General features: G+C 54.1%; 12 protein-coding genes across 12 annotated transcripts; 5 read left to right on the top strand and 7 right to left on the bottom strand.

Moving 5' to 3' along the window:
* Positions 1-20: 20 nt before the first annotated feature.
* Positions 21-1,154, top strand: HPODL_05047 (Methionine aminopeptidase 1; the record flags this gene model as incomplete). Its single annotated transcript, XM_014081408.1, has 1 exon — positions 21-1,154. The coding sequence occupies one exon, from the start codon at positions 21-23 to the stop codon at positions 1,152-1,154; it is 1,134 nt and encodes a 377-aa protein (XP_013936883.1).
* A 61-nt stretch (positions 1,155-1,215) lies between these two features.
* HPODL_05046 (Protein SLY1) lies at positions 1,216-3,177 on the top strand (the record flags this gene model as incomplete). Its single annotated transcript, XM_014081407.1, has 1 exon — positions 1,216-3,177. One exon carries the CDS (start codon positions 1,216-1,218, stop codon positions 3,175-3,177), a length of 1,962 nt encoding a protein of 653 aa, XP_013936882.1.
* Positions 3,178-3,179: 2 nt separating this feature from the next.
* On the bottom strand, positions 3,180-4,553 carry HPODL_05045 (RuvB-like helicase 1; the record flags this gene model as incomplete). Its single annotated transcript, XM_014081406.1, has 1 exon — positions 3,180-4,553. One exon carries the CDS (start codon positions 4,551-4,553, stop codon positions 3,180-3,182), a length of 1,374 nt encoding a protein of 457 aa, XP_013936881.1.
* A 235-nt stretch (positions 4,554-4,788) lies between these two features.
* On the top strand, positions 4,789-6,129 carry HPODL_05044 (ornithine aminotransferase; the record flags this gene model as incomplete). Its single annotated transcript, XM_014081405.1, has 1 exon — positions 4,789-6,129. The coding sequence occupies one exon, from the start codon at positions 4,789-4,791 to the stop codon at positions 6,127-6,129; it is 1,341 nt and encodes a 446-aa protein (XP_013936880.1).
* Positions 6,130-6,148: 19 nt separating this feature from the next.
* On the bottom strand, positions 6,149-6,853 carry HPODL_05043 (Acylpyruvase FAHD1, mitochondrial; the record flags this gene model as incomplete). Its single annotated transcript, XM_014081404.1, has 1 exon — positions 6,149-6,853. The coding sequence occupies one exon, from the start codon at positions 6,851-6,853 to the stop codon at positions 6,149-6,151; it is 705 nt and encodes a 234-aa protein (XP_013936879.1).
* Positions 6,854-6,934: 81 nt separating this feature from the next.
* On the bottom strand, positions 6,935-8,071 carry HPODL_05042 (uncharacterized protein; the record flags this gene model as incomplete). Its single annotated transcript, XM_014081403.1, has 1 exon — positions 6,935-8,071. The coding sequence occupies one exon, from the start codon at positions 8,069-8,071 to the stop codon at positions 6,935-6,937; it is 1,137 nt and encodes a 378-aa protein (XP_013936878.1).
* A 424-nt stretch (positions 8,072-8,495) lies between these two features.
* Positions 8,496-10,454, top strand: HPODL_05041 (Protein required for mismatch repair in mitosis and meiosis as well as crossing over during meiosis; the record flags this gene model as incomplete). The annotated part of the gene is made up of 1 exon (XM_014081402.1): positions 8,496-10,454. One exon carries the CDS (start codon positions 8,496-8,498, stop codon positions 10,452-10,454), a length of 1,959 nt encoding a protein of 652 aa, XP_013936877.1.
* A 39-nt stretch (positions 10,455-10,493) lies between these two features.
* On the bottom strand, positions 10,494-11,534 carry HPODL_05040 (putative mitochondrial carrier; the record flags this gene model as incomplete). The annotated part of the gene is made up of 1 exon (XM_014081401.1): positions 10,494-11,534. One exon carries the CDS (start codon positions 11,532-11,534, stop codon positions 10,494-10,496), a length of 1,041 nt encoding a protein of 346 aa, XP_013936876.1.
* A 182-nt stretch (positions 11,535-11,716) lies between these two features.
* On the top strand, positions 11,717-12,847 carry HPODL_05039 (tRNA threonylcarbamoyladenosine biosynthesis protein QRI7, mitochondrial; the record flags this gene model as incomplete). The annotated part of the gene is made up of 1 exon (XM_014081400.1): positions 11,717-12,847. The coding sequence occupies one exon, from the start codon at positions 11,717-11,719 to the stop codon at positions 12,845-12,847; it is 1,131 nt and encodes a 376-aa protein (XP_013936875.1).
* Positions 12,848-12,853: 6 nt separating this feature from the next.
* HPODL_05038 (Non-structural maintenance of chromosome element 4) lies at positions 12,854-13,912 on the bottom strand (the record flags this gene model as incomplete). Its single annotated transcript, XM_014081399.1, has 1 exon — positions 12,854-13,912. One exon carries the CDS (start codon positions 13,910-13,912, stop codon positions 12,854-12,856), a length of 1,059 nt encoding a protein of 352 aa, XP_013936874.1.
* Positions 13,913-13,980: 68 nt separating this feature from the next.
* On the bottom strand, positions 13,981-15,300 carry HPODL_05037 (Regulatory protein PHO2; the record flags this gene model as incomplete). The annotated part of the gene is made up of 1 exon (XM_014081398.1): positions 13,981-15,300. One exon carries the CDS (start codon positions 15,298-15,300, stop codon positions 13,981-13,983), a length of 1,320 nt encoding a protein of 439 aa, XP_013936873.1.
* Positions 15,301-15,462: 162 nt separating this feature from the next.
* Positions 15,463-15,978, bottom strand: HPODL_05036 (uncharacterized protein; the record flags this gene model as incomplete). The annotated part of the gene is made up of 1 exon (XM_014081397.1): positions 15,463-15,978. One exon carries the CDS (start codon positions 15,976-15,978, stop codon positions 15,463-15,465), a length of 516 nt encoding a protein of 171 aa, XP_013936872.1.
* Between the last annotated feature and the right edge of the window lie 62 nt (positions 15,979-16,040).

Raw genomic sequence — 16,040 nt, 5'->3', positions numbered from 1 at the left:
CAAAATAAATATTCTTACCGATGAATCCCGCTCCATCTGAACAAGAAACCAGACGCTGTGCCGCGCCAGATTGCGGCAAGGAGACGAATTCGAACCTGAAGTGTCCGATCTGTTTAAAAGCCGGACTCACCATGTATTTCTGCAATTCAGGATGCTACAGAAGAAGTTTCCACATCCACAAAGCTATTCATCCTAAAGAGGGTGTCGATGTGTACGATCCGTTTCCCAACTTTGAGTACACGGGCCCTCTGAGACCCGCCTATCCTCTATCGCCGCCAAGAGGAATCCCAGACAAGATTCAAAAACCAGACTACGCCCAGAATGGAAAGCCCCTTAGCGAGATCAAGAACGACAAGACAAACCAGATCCGGGTGCTCAACGAGGATGAGATCCGACAGATGCGTATAGTCAACCAGTTGGGCAGAGAGGTTCTGGACGCAGCAGCCGCCCATATTCGGCCTGGAATCACCACAGACGAGATTGACCGTATTGTCCACGAGGAAACGCTCAAGAGAAGAGCTTATCCGTCGCCATACAACTACTACAACTATCCGAAATCAGTGTGCACGTCTGTGAACGAGGTCATTTGTCACGGCATCCCCGACAAGAGACCGTTGGAGGACGGCGACATCGTGAACCTTGACATTTCTATCTACAAGAATGGCTTCCATGCCGATCTGAACGAGACGTACTACGTTGGAGAAAAAGCCAGGACGAACCCGGAGCTTGTGAATTTGGTCGAGACCACCAGAGAGTGTCTGGACAAGGCGATTGCTCTGGTTAAGCCTGGACTGCCGTTCAGACAGATCGGCAACGTGATAGAGGAGCATGCTACCAAGCACGGTCTTTCGGTGGTGAGAACGTACTGTGGCCACGGAATCAACACTCTGTTCCACTGCCAGCCCGACGTGCTGCACTACGCCAAGAACAAGGGTGTCGGCACTTGCAAGAAGGGAATAACATTCACCATAGAGCCGATGATCAACATGGGCACTTATAGAGACATCATGTGGCCGGACAACTGGACCGCCGCGACCGCGGACGGAAAACCAAGCGCGCAATTTGAACACACGCTGCTGGTCACCGAGGACGGCGTAGAGGTTCTGACCGCTCGCACAAAAAAGTCTCCTGGTGGCCCCGTCCCCAGAATATAGATGTACTAGTTAGTTTAATCTTAATCCTTGCACCAAGCTTTTTTAAAATTAACAACAAACCATGTCTTTGGAAACGGCCCCCAGCAGTCTCCGAGAGAGACAGATTGCGAACCTCAAGCGCATGCTCCACTTGAACGTGAGGTCCGACATCGACCTGGTGTCGTCCACGAATGAGGAGGAGCTTGTTTGGAAGGTTCTGGTGCTGGACCAGAGGTCGACGGCAATTGTCTCGTCGGTGCTTAGAGTCAACGATTTGCTGGAATACGGCATTACGATGCACTCACTAATTACACAGAAGCGCGCGGCGCTGCCCGACGTGCCGGTGATCTACTTTGTGGAGCCGTCTGCCGAGAATATTGCTCGAATCATTACCGATCTCGAAAATGAGCACTATGCCGACTACTACGTCAATTTCACCTCCAGTCTGAGCCGGTCGCTCCTGGAAGAGTTTGCAAAAAAGGTGGCTTTGAGCGGAAAGGCGGGCAGAATCAAACAGGTGTTCGACCAGTACCTGGACTTTGTGGTTACCGAGCCAAATCTGTTTTCGCTGGATTTGCCCAACGTGTACTCTCAGTTCAACAACCCAAAGACAACTGAGTCCGACATTACCTCCATAGCAGACAGAATTGCTAACGGGCTGTTTGCGGCCGTGCTGACGATGGGCTCGGTGCCTATCATTAGATCCAATAGAGGCGGCCCCGCAGAGCTCATTTCGCAGCGACTGGACCAGAAACTGCGAGACCACGTGATAAACACCCGCCAAGGCGCGTCCACGTCGTTGCAGCACTCCACCGCAGATAGAATGGTGCTGGTTTTGTTAGACAGAAACATAGACCTGGCCTCTATGTTTGCGCACTCCTGGATTTACCAGTGCATGGTGAGCGACGTGTTCAAGCTAGACAGGAACACCATTGAGATTAGAAAAACTCTTGCCGGGGATAAGACCGAGATCAAGCGCTTGGACATCGATCCAAAGGATTTCTTCTGGAACGACAACGCCTCGCTTCCGTTCCCTGATGCCGTCGAAAACGTCGAAAGCGAGCTGTCTAAATACACCAAGGAGGCCCGCGAGATCACTGCGAAGACAGGGTACTCGTCCATTAAGGAGATCGACCCGTCCGACCAGAGAGACACTCTGCACATCCAGGAAGCGATCAAGGCGCTTCCGGAGCTCACGCAGCGCAAAAATATCATCGATATGCATATGACAGTACTCACCGAACTGATCAAGGAGCTCGACTCGAAGAATCTGGATGCTTTCTTCGAAGTTGAGCAGAACGTGGGTAATCCAGCCACACAAAAACGGTTCCTGGAGCTTCTCAAAGCACAGACGAAAAGTGACAATCATGAGGACAAGTTGCGAACCTACATCATGCTCACATTGACCTCAGACCTTCCAAAATCGTTCTGTGACGAGTGTGAGAAAGCATTGGAGGAACTTCATTGCGACCTAACTCCTCTCAAGTACATCAAGCAGGTCAAGGAGCTTACAAAGCTGTCGTCGATGAACCTCAGTGAGGCTTATCTGAACACCGAATCCTCGGCAAGCAGCGGTAACAAAGGCGCCCTGTTCAGTAATTTGTCGTCTAAATTAATGGGTTTGACAGAAGGATCGTCCAAGCTGAGCGAGGGATTCGGAAGCCTGATTTCGGGACTCAAAAATCTGTTACCAGAAAAGAAAAATCTTCCGGTGACCAACATAGTCGAGTCCATCATGAGTCCCGCCAATGCGAACCAGGAGTCACTTAAAATGACCGACGACTATTTATATTTCGACCCTAATCTCACCAGAGGCTCGCACTCAAAGCCTCCAAAAAGGTCCAGCTACAACGAGGCCATGGTGTTCATTGTTGGCGGGTGCAACTACCTCGAATATTCCAACTTGCAAGACTGGTGCAACCGCGTGAATGAAACCGCAGGGATCTCCGGGGCACCACAGAAACTGGTGTGCTACGGGTCTACAGAAATCGTCACGGCAGAAAAGTTCTTAAAAGAGTGCTCAGAGCTGGGCAAGCAGCTCTAACCCTATAGATATCCCTTGGAGTCCTCCAAGACTTTAGTGCTGCGTCTAGCGTCCAAAAAGAGCACCTGGCACTCTTCAATCTCATCAACGGTGATCTCGCTCCGGCCATTCACCTTGGCAAGAATTCCTGCCGGAGAAAGAAGCTGCAGCACGTATCTTAGCGAGGTGGACATGGCAATCTGTGCAAGTCTGTCCAGGGCCTGAGGCGTTAGCAGGAGAGACTCAATTTTGGCACGCTTCATCACAATGGTTCTGATCTCCTCGTGGTTGTATGGCAAAGTCTTGACAATGAGCAGTCTGTCAATCAGGTCGGCAGGCAGGCCGTGTGGTGATTTATAATCTTCTGTACCTCTAACAGTGGTCATTCCCTTGTTCGAAGCCAGAATCACTATTGGAGCAATAGAAGACTCCAAAGCTCTGTTCAAAAACGTAAAGCACTCAATGTCCAACATGTTGACCTCATCAATAAATAGCACACCAGGAACCAGCTCGGCAACTCCCTGGTCGATGTACTTCGAGACAACCTTGTTGACTTCTGTCCTCAGCTTCTCTGTGATCTCTGTCTTGCGTGGTTTGAGCAGTTGGCCCATCATGGACAGAATGTCCTGTCCTCCCTGTGGTCTAGCGTTGGCAATATCCAGATCGTGCAAAGTCACGTCCTGGACAATCTCCTTCTTCTTGTGAACATCTCCCTTCGGCAGAGGCACGTACTCCTCAGCTTCCAGGTCGAACTCGGTGGCGTACGCGTCCGATCTGCCCACTCTTTTCACCGATCCCGTGTTTGCCTCGATGTAAATCACATCTCCGATGCTTACGCGCTCTTTTTGGATCGACTCGTAGATGGATGGGTCCAGCTTCAGCGACTTGGTTCCCTTGGACGTTTTCAGTCCCACAATCACATGGTTGATGGTCTTGCCGTAGCCTCCCAATGGGTTCTCGGCCTCCTCTGGAGTCAGATCAATCACTTCTCCCTCGTACACCTCCTTGGTCTCTTTGATTCTCAGTCCAATGGCCTTTCTGAAATTTTCCATCAGCGCCTCTGTCTTCTTCACCTCTGCGGAAAACAACTCTGAACCGACAATAGGACAGAATGGCACTTTCGGACCCAGTTCTTGCGAAATGGCCAATGCCAGCGCAGTCTTTCCCGTTCCCGGCCCTCCAGCAAGCAAGATCGCCTTTCCGCTCATCTTCTTCGACTTGATTAGGTCCACAATGATCCCGCACGCCTCTCTGGCCTCGTTCTGTCCAACAAACCCTCCGTCGATCTTCTTTGCCGCTCCGTATTCGTCGAGCCCAAGACCCTTAATGTGCGTGTGTGTGGCAGTTCTGTGCTCTCTGCTGTGACCTCCTTCCTTCACCTCGTTGATTTCCACCATTTTCAATTGACTAAGAAATTTACACGGTTGTTGTCAAGAAAATTTTAATACTTGCAAAGTCGCTGCACAGCCAGACTTGTATATTTTTCTTCTTGCCCTTGGCCTGCTTACCCTACCAATCATTAATCATCAGATCGGAACTTTCTTAATGGGGCAGTAGCATTTGATAAGAGATCTGTATTCTATAAATGAGTCTTCCATCCTCTCCCCCCTCTCTTGTTCCTCTTTTTCCTCAATGACATTCAAGATCACTGCGTCGCCAAAATCGCTCGAATTGCTCCTGAAAGAGCGCACCTACTCGGCCCATAACTACACTCCTGTCCCGATCGTCTTTGACACTGCCTCTGGCATCCACGTGACCGACGTCGATGGAAACGAGTACCTGGATTTTGGGGCCGCTTATTCGGCCGTCAACACCGGCCACAACCACCCCAAAATTCTGGAGGCCGTTAGGGCCCAGTACGAAAAATGCTCCCTGGTCGGACGCGGCTTTACACACTCGCTGTATGCCCAATTCTGTGAAGAAGTTTGCAAGGCTTTTGGCTTTGAACGCGTGCTTACGCTAAACGGAGGTGGGGAGGCCGTTGAGTTTGCCATCAAGCTGTGTCGTGCGTGGGGGTACGTGAAAAAAAAGATTCCTCAAGACGAGGCCAAGGTGATGATGGTGGCCAAAAACTACCACGGCAGGCTGCTCGGCGTTACTTCCGGCTCTACCAATCCGACCGCACGCGTCAATTACGGACCGTTTGTCCCCAAAGTGGGTCCCGCATATGGCGACGGGAAACTGCTACCTTTCAACGATTTGGAAGCACTCGAGGAGTGTTTCGAGCTGGAAGGAGACAAAATCGCAGGAATAATTATCGAAAGTATCCAGGGTGAGGCCGGAATCTTCCCACCTAATCCAGGCTATCTGGACGGCGTGAGAGCACTATGCGATAAGTACAATATACTCTGGTGTGCTGACGAGGTGCAGATGGGGTCGTATCGCTGCGGGACTAAACGGTGGGGATACGAAAACACGAGCAAATCAAAGCCGGACGTGCTCATCACTGCTAAATCCATTTCCGGCGGCCTGTACCCGTGCTCTGTCGTGTGCAGCTCCAGTGAGATCATGGACTCCATTGCTCCCAACTCCCACGGAGCCACTTATAGCGGCTCGCCCATCGCGTGTGCTGCCACACTGGCGGCCCTCAAAGTGTACGAAGAGGAGAATCTTGGTGCCAACGTGGCCGAGCAGGGCCCCCACATGCTCGCCGAGCTCGCAAGACTCAGCTGCATGTACGACCTCATCGAGCAGGTGCGAGGTGTTGGTCTGATTGCGGGTGTCGACATCAACGTCGAGCTACTAGCGCAGAACAGCATGTCCGTCTGGCACGTGTGTATGTTCATGCGCGCAATGGGCATTGCCTGCAAACAGGTTCACGACAGAACGGTCAGGTTTTGTCCCCCTCTCACGGTGACAAGAGACCAAATCGACGCAATGATCTCGTCGTTTGAGCAATGCTGCCAGACGCTGCTGAAGCTACAGCCCCAGGATATCCCAGGAGTCAGCGACTTTCATTTTCTAGGACACTAGATTTTGATATACAGTTACATTATTTAGCTTGGTAGAAATACGGGCCAGGCTTCTCGGCCACGTCCAACTCCAAAACACTTTCCGGTAATCTTTTGCCGTCAACCTCGGCCCAGGCCTCGATTTTGTCTCCTGGAACTATTGACCCAACGCCCTTTGGCGTGCCTGTGAGGATCACATCGCCCTCCTCGATGGTCATGATTGACGACATTGTGGTCAGAATGCGGTGGATAGGGAATATCATCAGATTTGTCATGTCTTTTTGACGAGTCTGGCCATTCACCGTCAGATTCAGCTCCACGTTGTATGGGTCTGCAATTTGGTCTTTGCCTATGAAGCCAGATAAGGGCAAAAATGTATCGAACCCTTTTGGAATCGTCCAGGGAAGCCCCTTCTTCTTCATCTCGTCCTGGACGTTTCTTGCAGACATGTCAATTGCCAGGGCGTAACCCTTGATGGCATCTAGGGCGTCCGAGGGCGTGAAGCTAGCAGGGTCAAGGTCTCTGAGAGTCTTGCCCACAACACAGGCCAGCTCCACCTCGTGGTGGACAATGGTGCCTCGAGGCACTAGCACCGGCCCCTGTTTAGGAAGAAGCACAGACGACTTTGGCTTGAGGAAAAAAAACGGCTCGGACGGTTTGGCATTGTTCAGCTCCTTGATGTGGGCCAGGTAGTTGCGGCCAATGCACAAAAACTTGCCCGCGTTCTTCACGTAGCTAAACGACATTTCTAGCGATAAGAAGGAGGTGGATGGTGGTTTCGAAAAAAATAGGTTTTTTTACCGCCTTCTGGTGCACGGGTGTCGCGCTCACTTGGGGCCCTCCTGTCGAGAGGTATCTTGTACGAGCATCATTTGCGGCACCGCTGGCACCAAGTGGACCGGCGCAAACGCCCCGAGCACGTTGTTGGTATTCTCGACGCCGCCCATCTGTTCCGTCAGCGTCGGGCAGTCCTTGTGGCTGTACAGTATGGAGTGCAGCGTCTTGACCTGGTCCTGCAGGGCGGCGACCTGCTGGGTCAGCGTGTCGTACTGCGCAGAATAGAAGTTGAGTTCCTGTTGCATCTTCTGCACCATCTGTTTTTTTCGCTGTCTGCACTTGGACGCAGCGATTCTGTTTCTTTCCAGGAAGCTTTTTCTCTTTTCCTCGTCCTGGCTGTCGTTCTTGGAGCCATTTTCAGAGGCGGGTTCTGCGGACTCCTTGGTCTTCTTCGTCTTTGGTTTCTTTGGTTTCGGCTCAGCCGTCTCTGGTGCGGCTGTGGCGGCAGGTGCGGGAGCAGACGGTGCGGCATGCGAAGCTGGCTCGTGTGGTTCATGCTTGTCCTCAGTTTTTACCGGGGGCATGTTTAGGAATGAGAGACCGCCAGGTGTGAAGGGACCTGACGACATGAGCATGTTATAGTTGTGGTTTGCGAGAGTGTTGTTACTTCCTGGGGTGAGCCCTGTTCGCAATGAGCTCTCGTTTGGAGTGAGACCTGTTCTTTTCGCGTTAGCAATAATCTGGTTGTACATCTGTTGTTGCTGAGATGACGTAGGCGGTGCCCCATTAGACCCTGTATTTGCAGATGGCCCCACTGGGTACGCAAATGGCAACATTTGCTGGGACGGGCCCTGGAACATGCTGGACCACATGCCCGGGGTGCCGGGAATAGAGGGCGCACCGGGTGACATGATTCCTGGTAGCGGGGGCAGCATGTTGGAGGTGGTGGTACGTCGGGTGCCTCCCGGCGTCAGCACCGGAGGGGAGGTGGCGGTGTGGAGCTTGGGATCCTTGCGGTTTGCTTGTTTCGGCTTTGCCAACGAGCCCTGTTCCGTGGGGCCAGCAAATGATTGCTCAAAAGGGTTTGGCTCCAAATCGAGCGTCTTTCTGCCGGACGTGGATCCGGACCCGTTTGACGTGGGTGACCCCACAGAGGATGCCTTGGCCTCAGTTTGCAGTGATGTCATAATGACGTAATGACCAAGCGAAAGCAACCAAACTAATATGGAATTTTACACAGACCTTTCGAGTGACCGATCAGCTAACCAGACTCGAGGCTATTAGGCGTGCTCGCGTTAATATTGCACCTGATGGCAAATATTAGTAAACAACACTCTGTTGCAAATTTTTAAAAAGGACCATCATGCAACTATTACCCAACTCGGAACTTTTGGTGACGTTTGGTGAAGTGCGTACAGGGCCAGACAGAGGTGTTCTTTGTTGCAGACGCTTGATAATAGCTCCAGCGAACAAAAAGAACGGCCTAGCACTTTCTTAGTCCTTTGCAATGCCAGCGGGTGGCGCCACTGTTGGCGATGCGGGCCGTGCGACGATACAGAGCCGATCGACTTGGGCTCGCGTAAATAATTAAAAAAAGTTTATTACGCATCTATGACTACTCCGCGCATCAGGCCGTTAGAGGAGGCCGTCGTGAACCGGATCGCCGCCGGCGAGATCGTTCTTGCCCCTTACAGCGCGCTCAAGGAGCTGCTGGAAAACTCGATCGACGCGCAGGCCACCTCCATCGACGTCGCGTGCAAAGAGGGCGGGCTCAAGCTGCTGCAGATCACCGACAACGGCGTCGGCATCGCGAAGGACGACCTCGCAATCGTGTGTGAGCGGTTCACCACGTCCAAATTGCGCAAGTTCGAAGACCTCCAACATATTGCCACATACGGCTTCCGTGGGGAAGCCCTCGCGAGCATCTCCCACATAGCGCATGTGTCGCTCGTGACCAAGACCCGCGACAGTCCGTGTGCGTGGAAGTGTCGCTACGACGCCGGCCGTCTGGACGCGCGCACGCCCGAGCCGCAGCCTGTCGCCGGCACAGATGGCACCACGCTAGTGGTGGAAGACCTTTTCTACAACTTCCCGTCCCGTCTCCACTCATTGCGGTCGCCAGCCGAGGAGTACGCCAAAATAGTTGACATTGTGAGCAAGTATGCCATCCACGCAACGCACGTGGGGTTCACGTGCAAGAAGTACGGCACCGCAGCAAACGACATCGCCCTGCGCTCGGGCATGTCCCAAAAAGAGCGTGTGCGTGCAATCTACGGCTCTGCCGTGGCCAGCCAGCTTCTGGAGCTTGAAGTTGAGCCGCACACAGACTATGGTCTTTTGAAATGCACCGGACTAATCACCAATGTCAACTACGACAACAAGAAGAGCACGCCGCCGATCTTCTTCATCAACGGCCGTCTCGTCAGCTGCGACCCGCTGCGCAGAGCTATTGCTCAAACATACAGCACCTTCCTTCCCAAGGGCCACAAGCCGTTTGTGTATCTTTCGCTGGAGCTGGACTCGGTGAACGTGGATGTGAACGTCCATCCCACGAAACGGGAGGTGCGGTTTTTGTTTGAGGACGAAATAGTTGACCATGTTGCACAAAAAATTGCGGAAGTTCTTGCCAACACAGACGTTTCGCGCACGTTTCTGACCCAGCAGCTACTTCCGAGCCCCAAACGTTCTGCCACCACGGACATTGCAATTTCGACACCGAAAAAATTACGGCCGCTGCCGTCGTTCAGCCAGTACAAGCGACCGAGTGAACACAAGCTGGTGCGGACGGATTTCTCGCAGCCGACGCTGACGACGTACCTGAGCCAAAAAACCAGCGTCGACAACGTCGATAACGCGGCTAGTCCCACACAGCGCGCAAAAGTGAAGCTCAAAAGCATTTTCGAGCTTAAAGAGGAGGTGGAGCAGGCGGCAGACGACAGACTAACGGAGGTGTTTTCGAAGCTGACGTTTATCGGCGTTGTCGACTCCCTGAAACGGCTGATGTGTTTCCAGCATGACGTCAAGCTGTACATTGCGGACTACGGTGCTCTGTGCTACGAGCTGTTTTACCAGATCGGGCTTGCCGATTTCAGCAACTTCGGCTGTTTGCGACTTTCTCAGCCCGTCAGCATTGCAGACCTGCTGCTGGAAAACGGGCTCACCGACCAAATGGACGAGGTTTTGCAAATTTTCGTAGAGATGAGGGACATGTTCAAGGAATATTTTTCTATTGAGATCGACGACGACGCACAAAATCCGAAAATCGCAACTCTGCCGTTGCTGGTGAAGGGCTACGAGCCGGATCTCTCAAAATTGGCCCTGTTCCTGTACAGAAGTGGCACGAAGCTAGACTGGGAGGATGAGAAAAAGTGTCTTGGTGGCCTGCTGCAGCAGCTGGCATTGCTATACGTACCGGCCGCCAGCGAGAACGACGACAATATCGGCGAGGTGCTCGAGACGACGATCTGCCCTCTGTTAAAGAAACGGCTCATCCCCCACGCAGGGCTCGCGCGGGACGTGGTGGAAATCGCCAACCTACCGGGCCTGTACCGGGTGTTTGAACGGTGCTAGAAATGGAATCTAGATGGTCTATTCTATGTACAATCTATGTCATGCGAAGGTCAATTCGCCTGTAGATAACGCTCTGAGACAGAATTGGTATAGCAGCAGCATCACGCTGCTCTGGACACTGGTCCAGATAAAGCGGGGCCCCACACCGCTAAACAGCCCCACGACGCCCTGGTTGCGGTACACGGTGAACAGGCCGCGGAGGATGGAGTTGGAGGTGAGCAGGTCATTGGGCGTGGCGTTCTTGTTCTGTGTCTGCATTCTCGTCTTGATGACATCGAGGGGCGTGGTCAACGTCCCTGCAAGGCCGCCTGCGGCAGCACCTGTGAGCAACTCCATGGAAAGCGAGAGCGGGTCGTGATCCGCGGACCGGTGAGAGAGTTGGTATGCGAACTGTCGGAACTTTTCGTAAAACACAAACTGGAGCGACGAAAAGGGCAGATCTCGCACTAGCGTCGCCTTGTATCCGTAGAAAAGGGTCTGCCATCCCTCTGTGCGGATTATCGTTGAGATGGCGTTGAACGTTCCTGTGTAGTTGTAGCCAGAGTGGAAGACCGTGTTGTTGTATCTTCCCTGTAGCTGGAGTCTGGTCTTGAGCACCTCCGACGGCACGTAGAAAATCGACGACACAAAGTCGCCCAGAAATCCCGCGCCCAAATACGTGAAGGTCTCGTTCAGACCGTACTCGTCTATCGCGATTCGTTTGGTGGACTCGTAAGTGATGAAAAAACACGCCGCACTGGGAAAACTGCCCAGCATAGCCGCCCCGTACCCACCGTAGAGGCCTCTCAGCAGGCCCTCCTCGCGCAGAAGCGTCAGATATGCCGGGATGGTGTTTTTGTACCGAGCCACGTTCGGGGCCCCCTGCTGCCGCGTTTTGACGGTGTCCAGCGAGTGCATCAGCGAGTCCCCCACCATTCCGCCAATCCCGCCCGCCAAAAAGCAGTGCAGAAGACGCGGATGGTACGTTTCGGGTGCCCTGCTGGGGGCGTCCTGCGGAATCTGGCCTCCCGCAGACAACGGCCTGTTGTGGGTCTCGAGGTCCGGCACAGCGATGTTGGATGTCGACAGCACGTTGGACATGAAGTGTAGATGTGCTCTATATGTCACCAGCTAGTTGTTCATACACGGTGCAGTCCAAATCGTGATACTATGCGCCGACCGGGGAAGAAGGTATGTGGCTCAATGTACACCAAAAATATAAAATAAATTAAATATTTTGTGATTTACCCGACGTTGCAAAAATTTACATCTCTTGCACAGCCATGCTACGAATCAAGACAGTGTCTCGATGTTGGCACCAGGCGCGGACGTACCGTGTGCTGGCGATCGAGACGTCGTGCGACGACGCGTGTGTGACGCTGCTTGACAGGTTTGATCCTGCACAGCCGCCCCGTGTCGTCGAGGAGAGCAAGCAGACGCTGGACTCTGCGCAGGCCGGCGGAGTGATCCCCACGGACGCGGCAGTGCACAACAGGACGCAGGTGGCGGTGCTCACGAGCGAGTTGCTTGCCAAACACGGCTGGACTGGCCTGGATCGGCCAGATCTCGTCTGCGCGACCCGTGGCCCCGGCATGGTGGGCTCGCTCGTCGGCGGCTACCAGCTGGCGCAGGGGCTCAGTATTGCATGGAGCGTGCCGCTCGTCGGCGTCCACCACATGCTGGGGCACCTGCTGACGCCGCGACTCGCGTCGAACGGGCAAGAACCGCAGTTTCCGTTCCTCAGCCTCATGGCCAGCGGCGGCCACACAATGTGCGTCCTGAGCCGCAGTCTGGTGGACCACGAGATCCTCGTCGACACGATTGACATCGCTGCGGGCGACGCGCTCGACAAGTGCGGCCGTGAGCTGGGATTTCGCGGGAATATGATCGGCAAGGAGCTCGCAGCGTTTTTGGAGCAGCACAGCCACGAATGGGGCCAGCCAGTCGACTTTGACATCAAAGAGCCCCTGCTCAACGTCCCCGGCCGCAAGAACATGCTGGCGTACTCATTTGGCTCGTTTATCTCGCAGGTGCGCACCAATATGTCGAAGTATTATCCCGACGGGACGCTGACGGACGCCCAAAAAGCCCGCGCCGGCTACCGTCTCGCGCAGACGGTGTTCCAGCACATGGTGACCAAAATCAAGCTCGCGATGCGGCTCAAAAACATCCAGGTCGACAGCTTTGTGTGCTCGGGCGGTGTCGCAGCAAACACGATGCTGCGAACCATGCTCCGTGCCGAGCTACCGGAAATCAAGCACTTCTACTTCCCAGAGCCGCGGCTGTGCACAGACAACGCTACGATGATTGGCTGGGCAGGCATCGAGCTGTACGAAAGCGGCGTGAGGACGCCGATCGGGAAAAGCGTCGTGCGCAAGTGGCCCCTGTGCGAGCTGGACGAGTACAAAGTCTAGTTGTGTCTATAAAAACGCTTCCTGTATATTGAACCGGTCGATCAGGCCCCTCCAGGTCACGTGATCAAGATTAAATATGATGTGCGATTTGGAGTCGTCTCGGTTGACGTAGCGGGGGAGGTCTTTAAAAGTTTCTGGGTTTGCCTCCTGCACGTACGGGACGCCCGACGCGTCGCGTCCCAGAATCATTTTGCCATGGTTGATGAGGAAGCTGGTGTAGAACAGGTTCTCGACCGACCTGGCGAACGACTTTGGGTCGATAAAGAACTCAAACAGGTTTTTGCGGGCCATGTTGAGCGTGCGCAGTTTACGGAAACAGCGCTCGGAGTTCGCCGTCGTATCGTCCTGACGGTCCTGTTCCATCAGCTCGGACGCACTGCGTTTGCTGGCCGTCCTGGACGCGCCACTCTTGGAATCGTCCTGAAGTCGCGGCCGCGAGACGCGCGTCTTTCGCGTAATCTCCAGCGGTCCCAGCAGGAACTCAGCGCTCGGCACGCGCCGCGAGCAGTTGGCATATAGCAGCCCAGCCTTGATCCAGTCAAAACGGGCCATCCCGCGGTCGATCGGCGAGTCTACATCGACCACGTCGTCCTCGGCAGCGAAAAATCGCAGAAAATTGCTGCTGAACTCGTTGAAGTTCAGAACGCGCTCGGACCGTCCCAGCTTCAAGTTCCGCGTCGCTAGCTTCGCCTGTAATCCGATCTCCTTTAAAGTGGCCGCGTCCTTGGCCACAATATTCGACTGGATCGACGTCTTGGTCTCTGAAAAAAGCTGATCCGCAATGTCCAGAGACGTCGACACTACCTGAATGCCGTTCTCGCGCGCAACCTCTGTCCGCTGCTGCACCAGCGCGCGGTCCAGCCGCCGATACTTGGCCTGCAGCTCAAACTGCTCGCGCTCTGACATTTCGCGTTTTGACACCTCCGACTCCGACTCCTGCGACGACTCAGAACACGATTCGTCTGAAGATGAGGCCGACGAGTCGTCCGGATCGTACTCGTCTTCGTCTGTGGCCTCCGGAGGCTCGTGTTCCTTTTCCTTCTCCCGCTTTATTTTCGTATTCATTAAATTTATTTTTTCGACTAGGTAGGTGCCCTTGAGTGGTCGATGCTGACGTAATCGAAAAGAGTTGGCTATATATTGTCTGTCCATTCGTTCCCCTGGTCTAGGTAGATGAAGTCTTCCTTATCGTCCTCGGGTTTCGGCTTGGTTATCAGCAGGTCGTTCCGCGGCGTCCCCGAGTCGTCATAGTGACCATCGAACATCTCCAGCTGCGGTGGCTCGTCTATTCGGAGTAGCCGCAGGTCGTCCTGCTGTAGAGGCGCAAAAGACGGCTCGTCGTTGAATGGAGACGGCGAGATCAGAATCGGATGCTCTGTGGTGGGTCCCGGGAACGATGAGGGCCGACCCAGCTTGGTGGCCGTGCCGACAAATGTGTTGAGGTACTGCAAGCACTCCAGCGTTCCGGTGAGTATGTGCGGGATTTCGGTGCCCCCCTCGCCGACAAACGCCGTCACCACCTGCTGGCCCTCCGAGAAGTCCTCGCAAACCGACCATTGGTTGTGGTTTTCCTTGCCTGTGTTGAGATCCTTGAGGAAATGCACCGCGAACTTCGGCGGGGCCGCGAGCTGCAGTTGCAGCTGTGCAGAGGCTTCTCGCGAGACGTCGTCCTGCTCCGGTTTCTGCGTTCTGTAGTTGAGCAGCGAGCACGTGACCACCGTGGCAAGCGGGAAGAAGATTCTAAAGAGCACTTTCTCGTTCTGGAACACGCCCGAGAAAAAGTAGTTGAGCTCGTGGTCCTTTTTCGAGAGCATGATGAGCAGGTCTGTGGTGGCCATGAGCTTATACACGACGCGAGGACTCAGATTTGGCACGTCTTTGAAAGCGTCCGGGTCCAGATGGCCTGACTTAATGCGCTGCCATGGACCGACAGACACAGAGATGCAGTCGATGAGACTGTACTTCTCGTTAATCTCGGTGTCGACTTTGGCGTGGTTGGCGAGGTCCTTGAGCGACGGCTCGCGGCTCTGCGACTCGTACACCTCGGACGTGTGGAGGGGGTGTTGGGGCCCGCGGACGGACCCGTTGCTCTGATGTAGTTTCTCCAATTTGCGGGCCTTTGCGCGGCGATTCTGGAACCAGATCCTGACAGACCTCTCAGTCATTCCTGTCCGAAGGGCGATTTCTTTCCGCACGTTGGTATTGGGGTTTGAGTTTTTGTTGAATTCGGCCACCAGCAGCGCCAGGATCTCGCCCGAGGCGCGCGAGCGCCGGGTCTGGCCGCCATTGTCGTCTGCGTTCTTCGTTGTGTCTGTTTCTGTCGAGGTATCGGCCGTCTGGGGCGGCAACCGGAGGGTGTCCGAGTCCTCCAGATGGAAGCCTCCCGGCTCCGGGAAGTGCTCGTAGGGACCCATTTCGAACTGCGACGGACTCGAGTAGTCTTGGTCGTTCATTTAACCAGGACCAGCGTGGTAGCGTCGTATTTTACAAAGATGGAGACAGTTGTGCACCTAACAAAGGTAAACACCTCGTTAGAGTCTTTAGTGTGCGTCACACGTCCGACAGCGCCCGTGTTTTTAAAATGGCAGAAAACCAGAAAAAGCATTTCGTTACATTTACTCCTTAAAAGTGTAGACGTAGTACTGGACCTTGAGAGCGCCGTCTGCGTCTCTGTGGAAACGGCCCTTGCCGACGAAGATGTGATTGTGCACCCACGTCTCCTTGGACGCGTTGCCGTCGAGCTCGAACCGAGGCTGGCACGTGACGTAGCCGTCCGAAAAACTGATGTTGGTTGTCTCCTTGCCGAGCACTCTGTTTGTCTCTCCTTCAAACCTCACCACGCCAAGGTACTGGACAATGCCCTTGTTGTTGTTTCCCAGATCCACGTACAAGGTGCAGTCGAGATTGCCGACCGAAGGAGCCGTCTCGTAGCCGCTGATGTTATCGAAGCCGCTGATGACCTTGGCATCGAAGGGCAGCGTGGGGTCGAGCGACTTGATGGTGCCCCCAAGAACGTCCACCTTGGTGTACGCTCTGGCCTTGTTCTTGAAGATAGGCTGTGCCTCTGCGATGTCGAGGTCGAAGAACAAAACTGGTTTCAGAGCTGGAACGTCGGCTTTTGGCAATGACATGTTTTAATTTCGGGAGGGCTACCTGCCAGGTTTATATAATGTGCTCCGCTCGGAACTGCAAA

The sequence above is a fragment of the Ogataea parapolymorpha genome, chromosome II (genome assembly GCF_000187245.1).
Source record: "Ogataea parapolymorpha DL-1 chromosome II, whole genome shotgun sequence".
In the NCBI taxonomy this organism is placed as follows: Eukaryota; Fungi; Ascomycota; class Pichiomycetes; order Pichiales; family Pichiaceae; genus Ogataea; species Ogataea parapolymorpha.
Note: the sequence above shows the minus strand (reverse complement) of the source record. Positions and strands in the feature narration are given on the sequence as shown.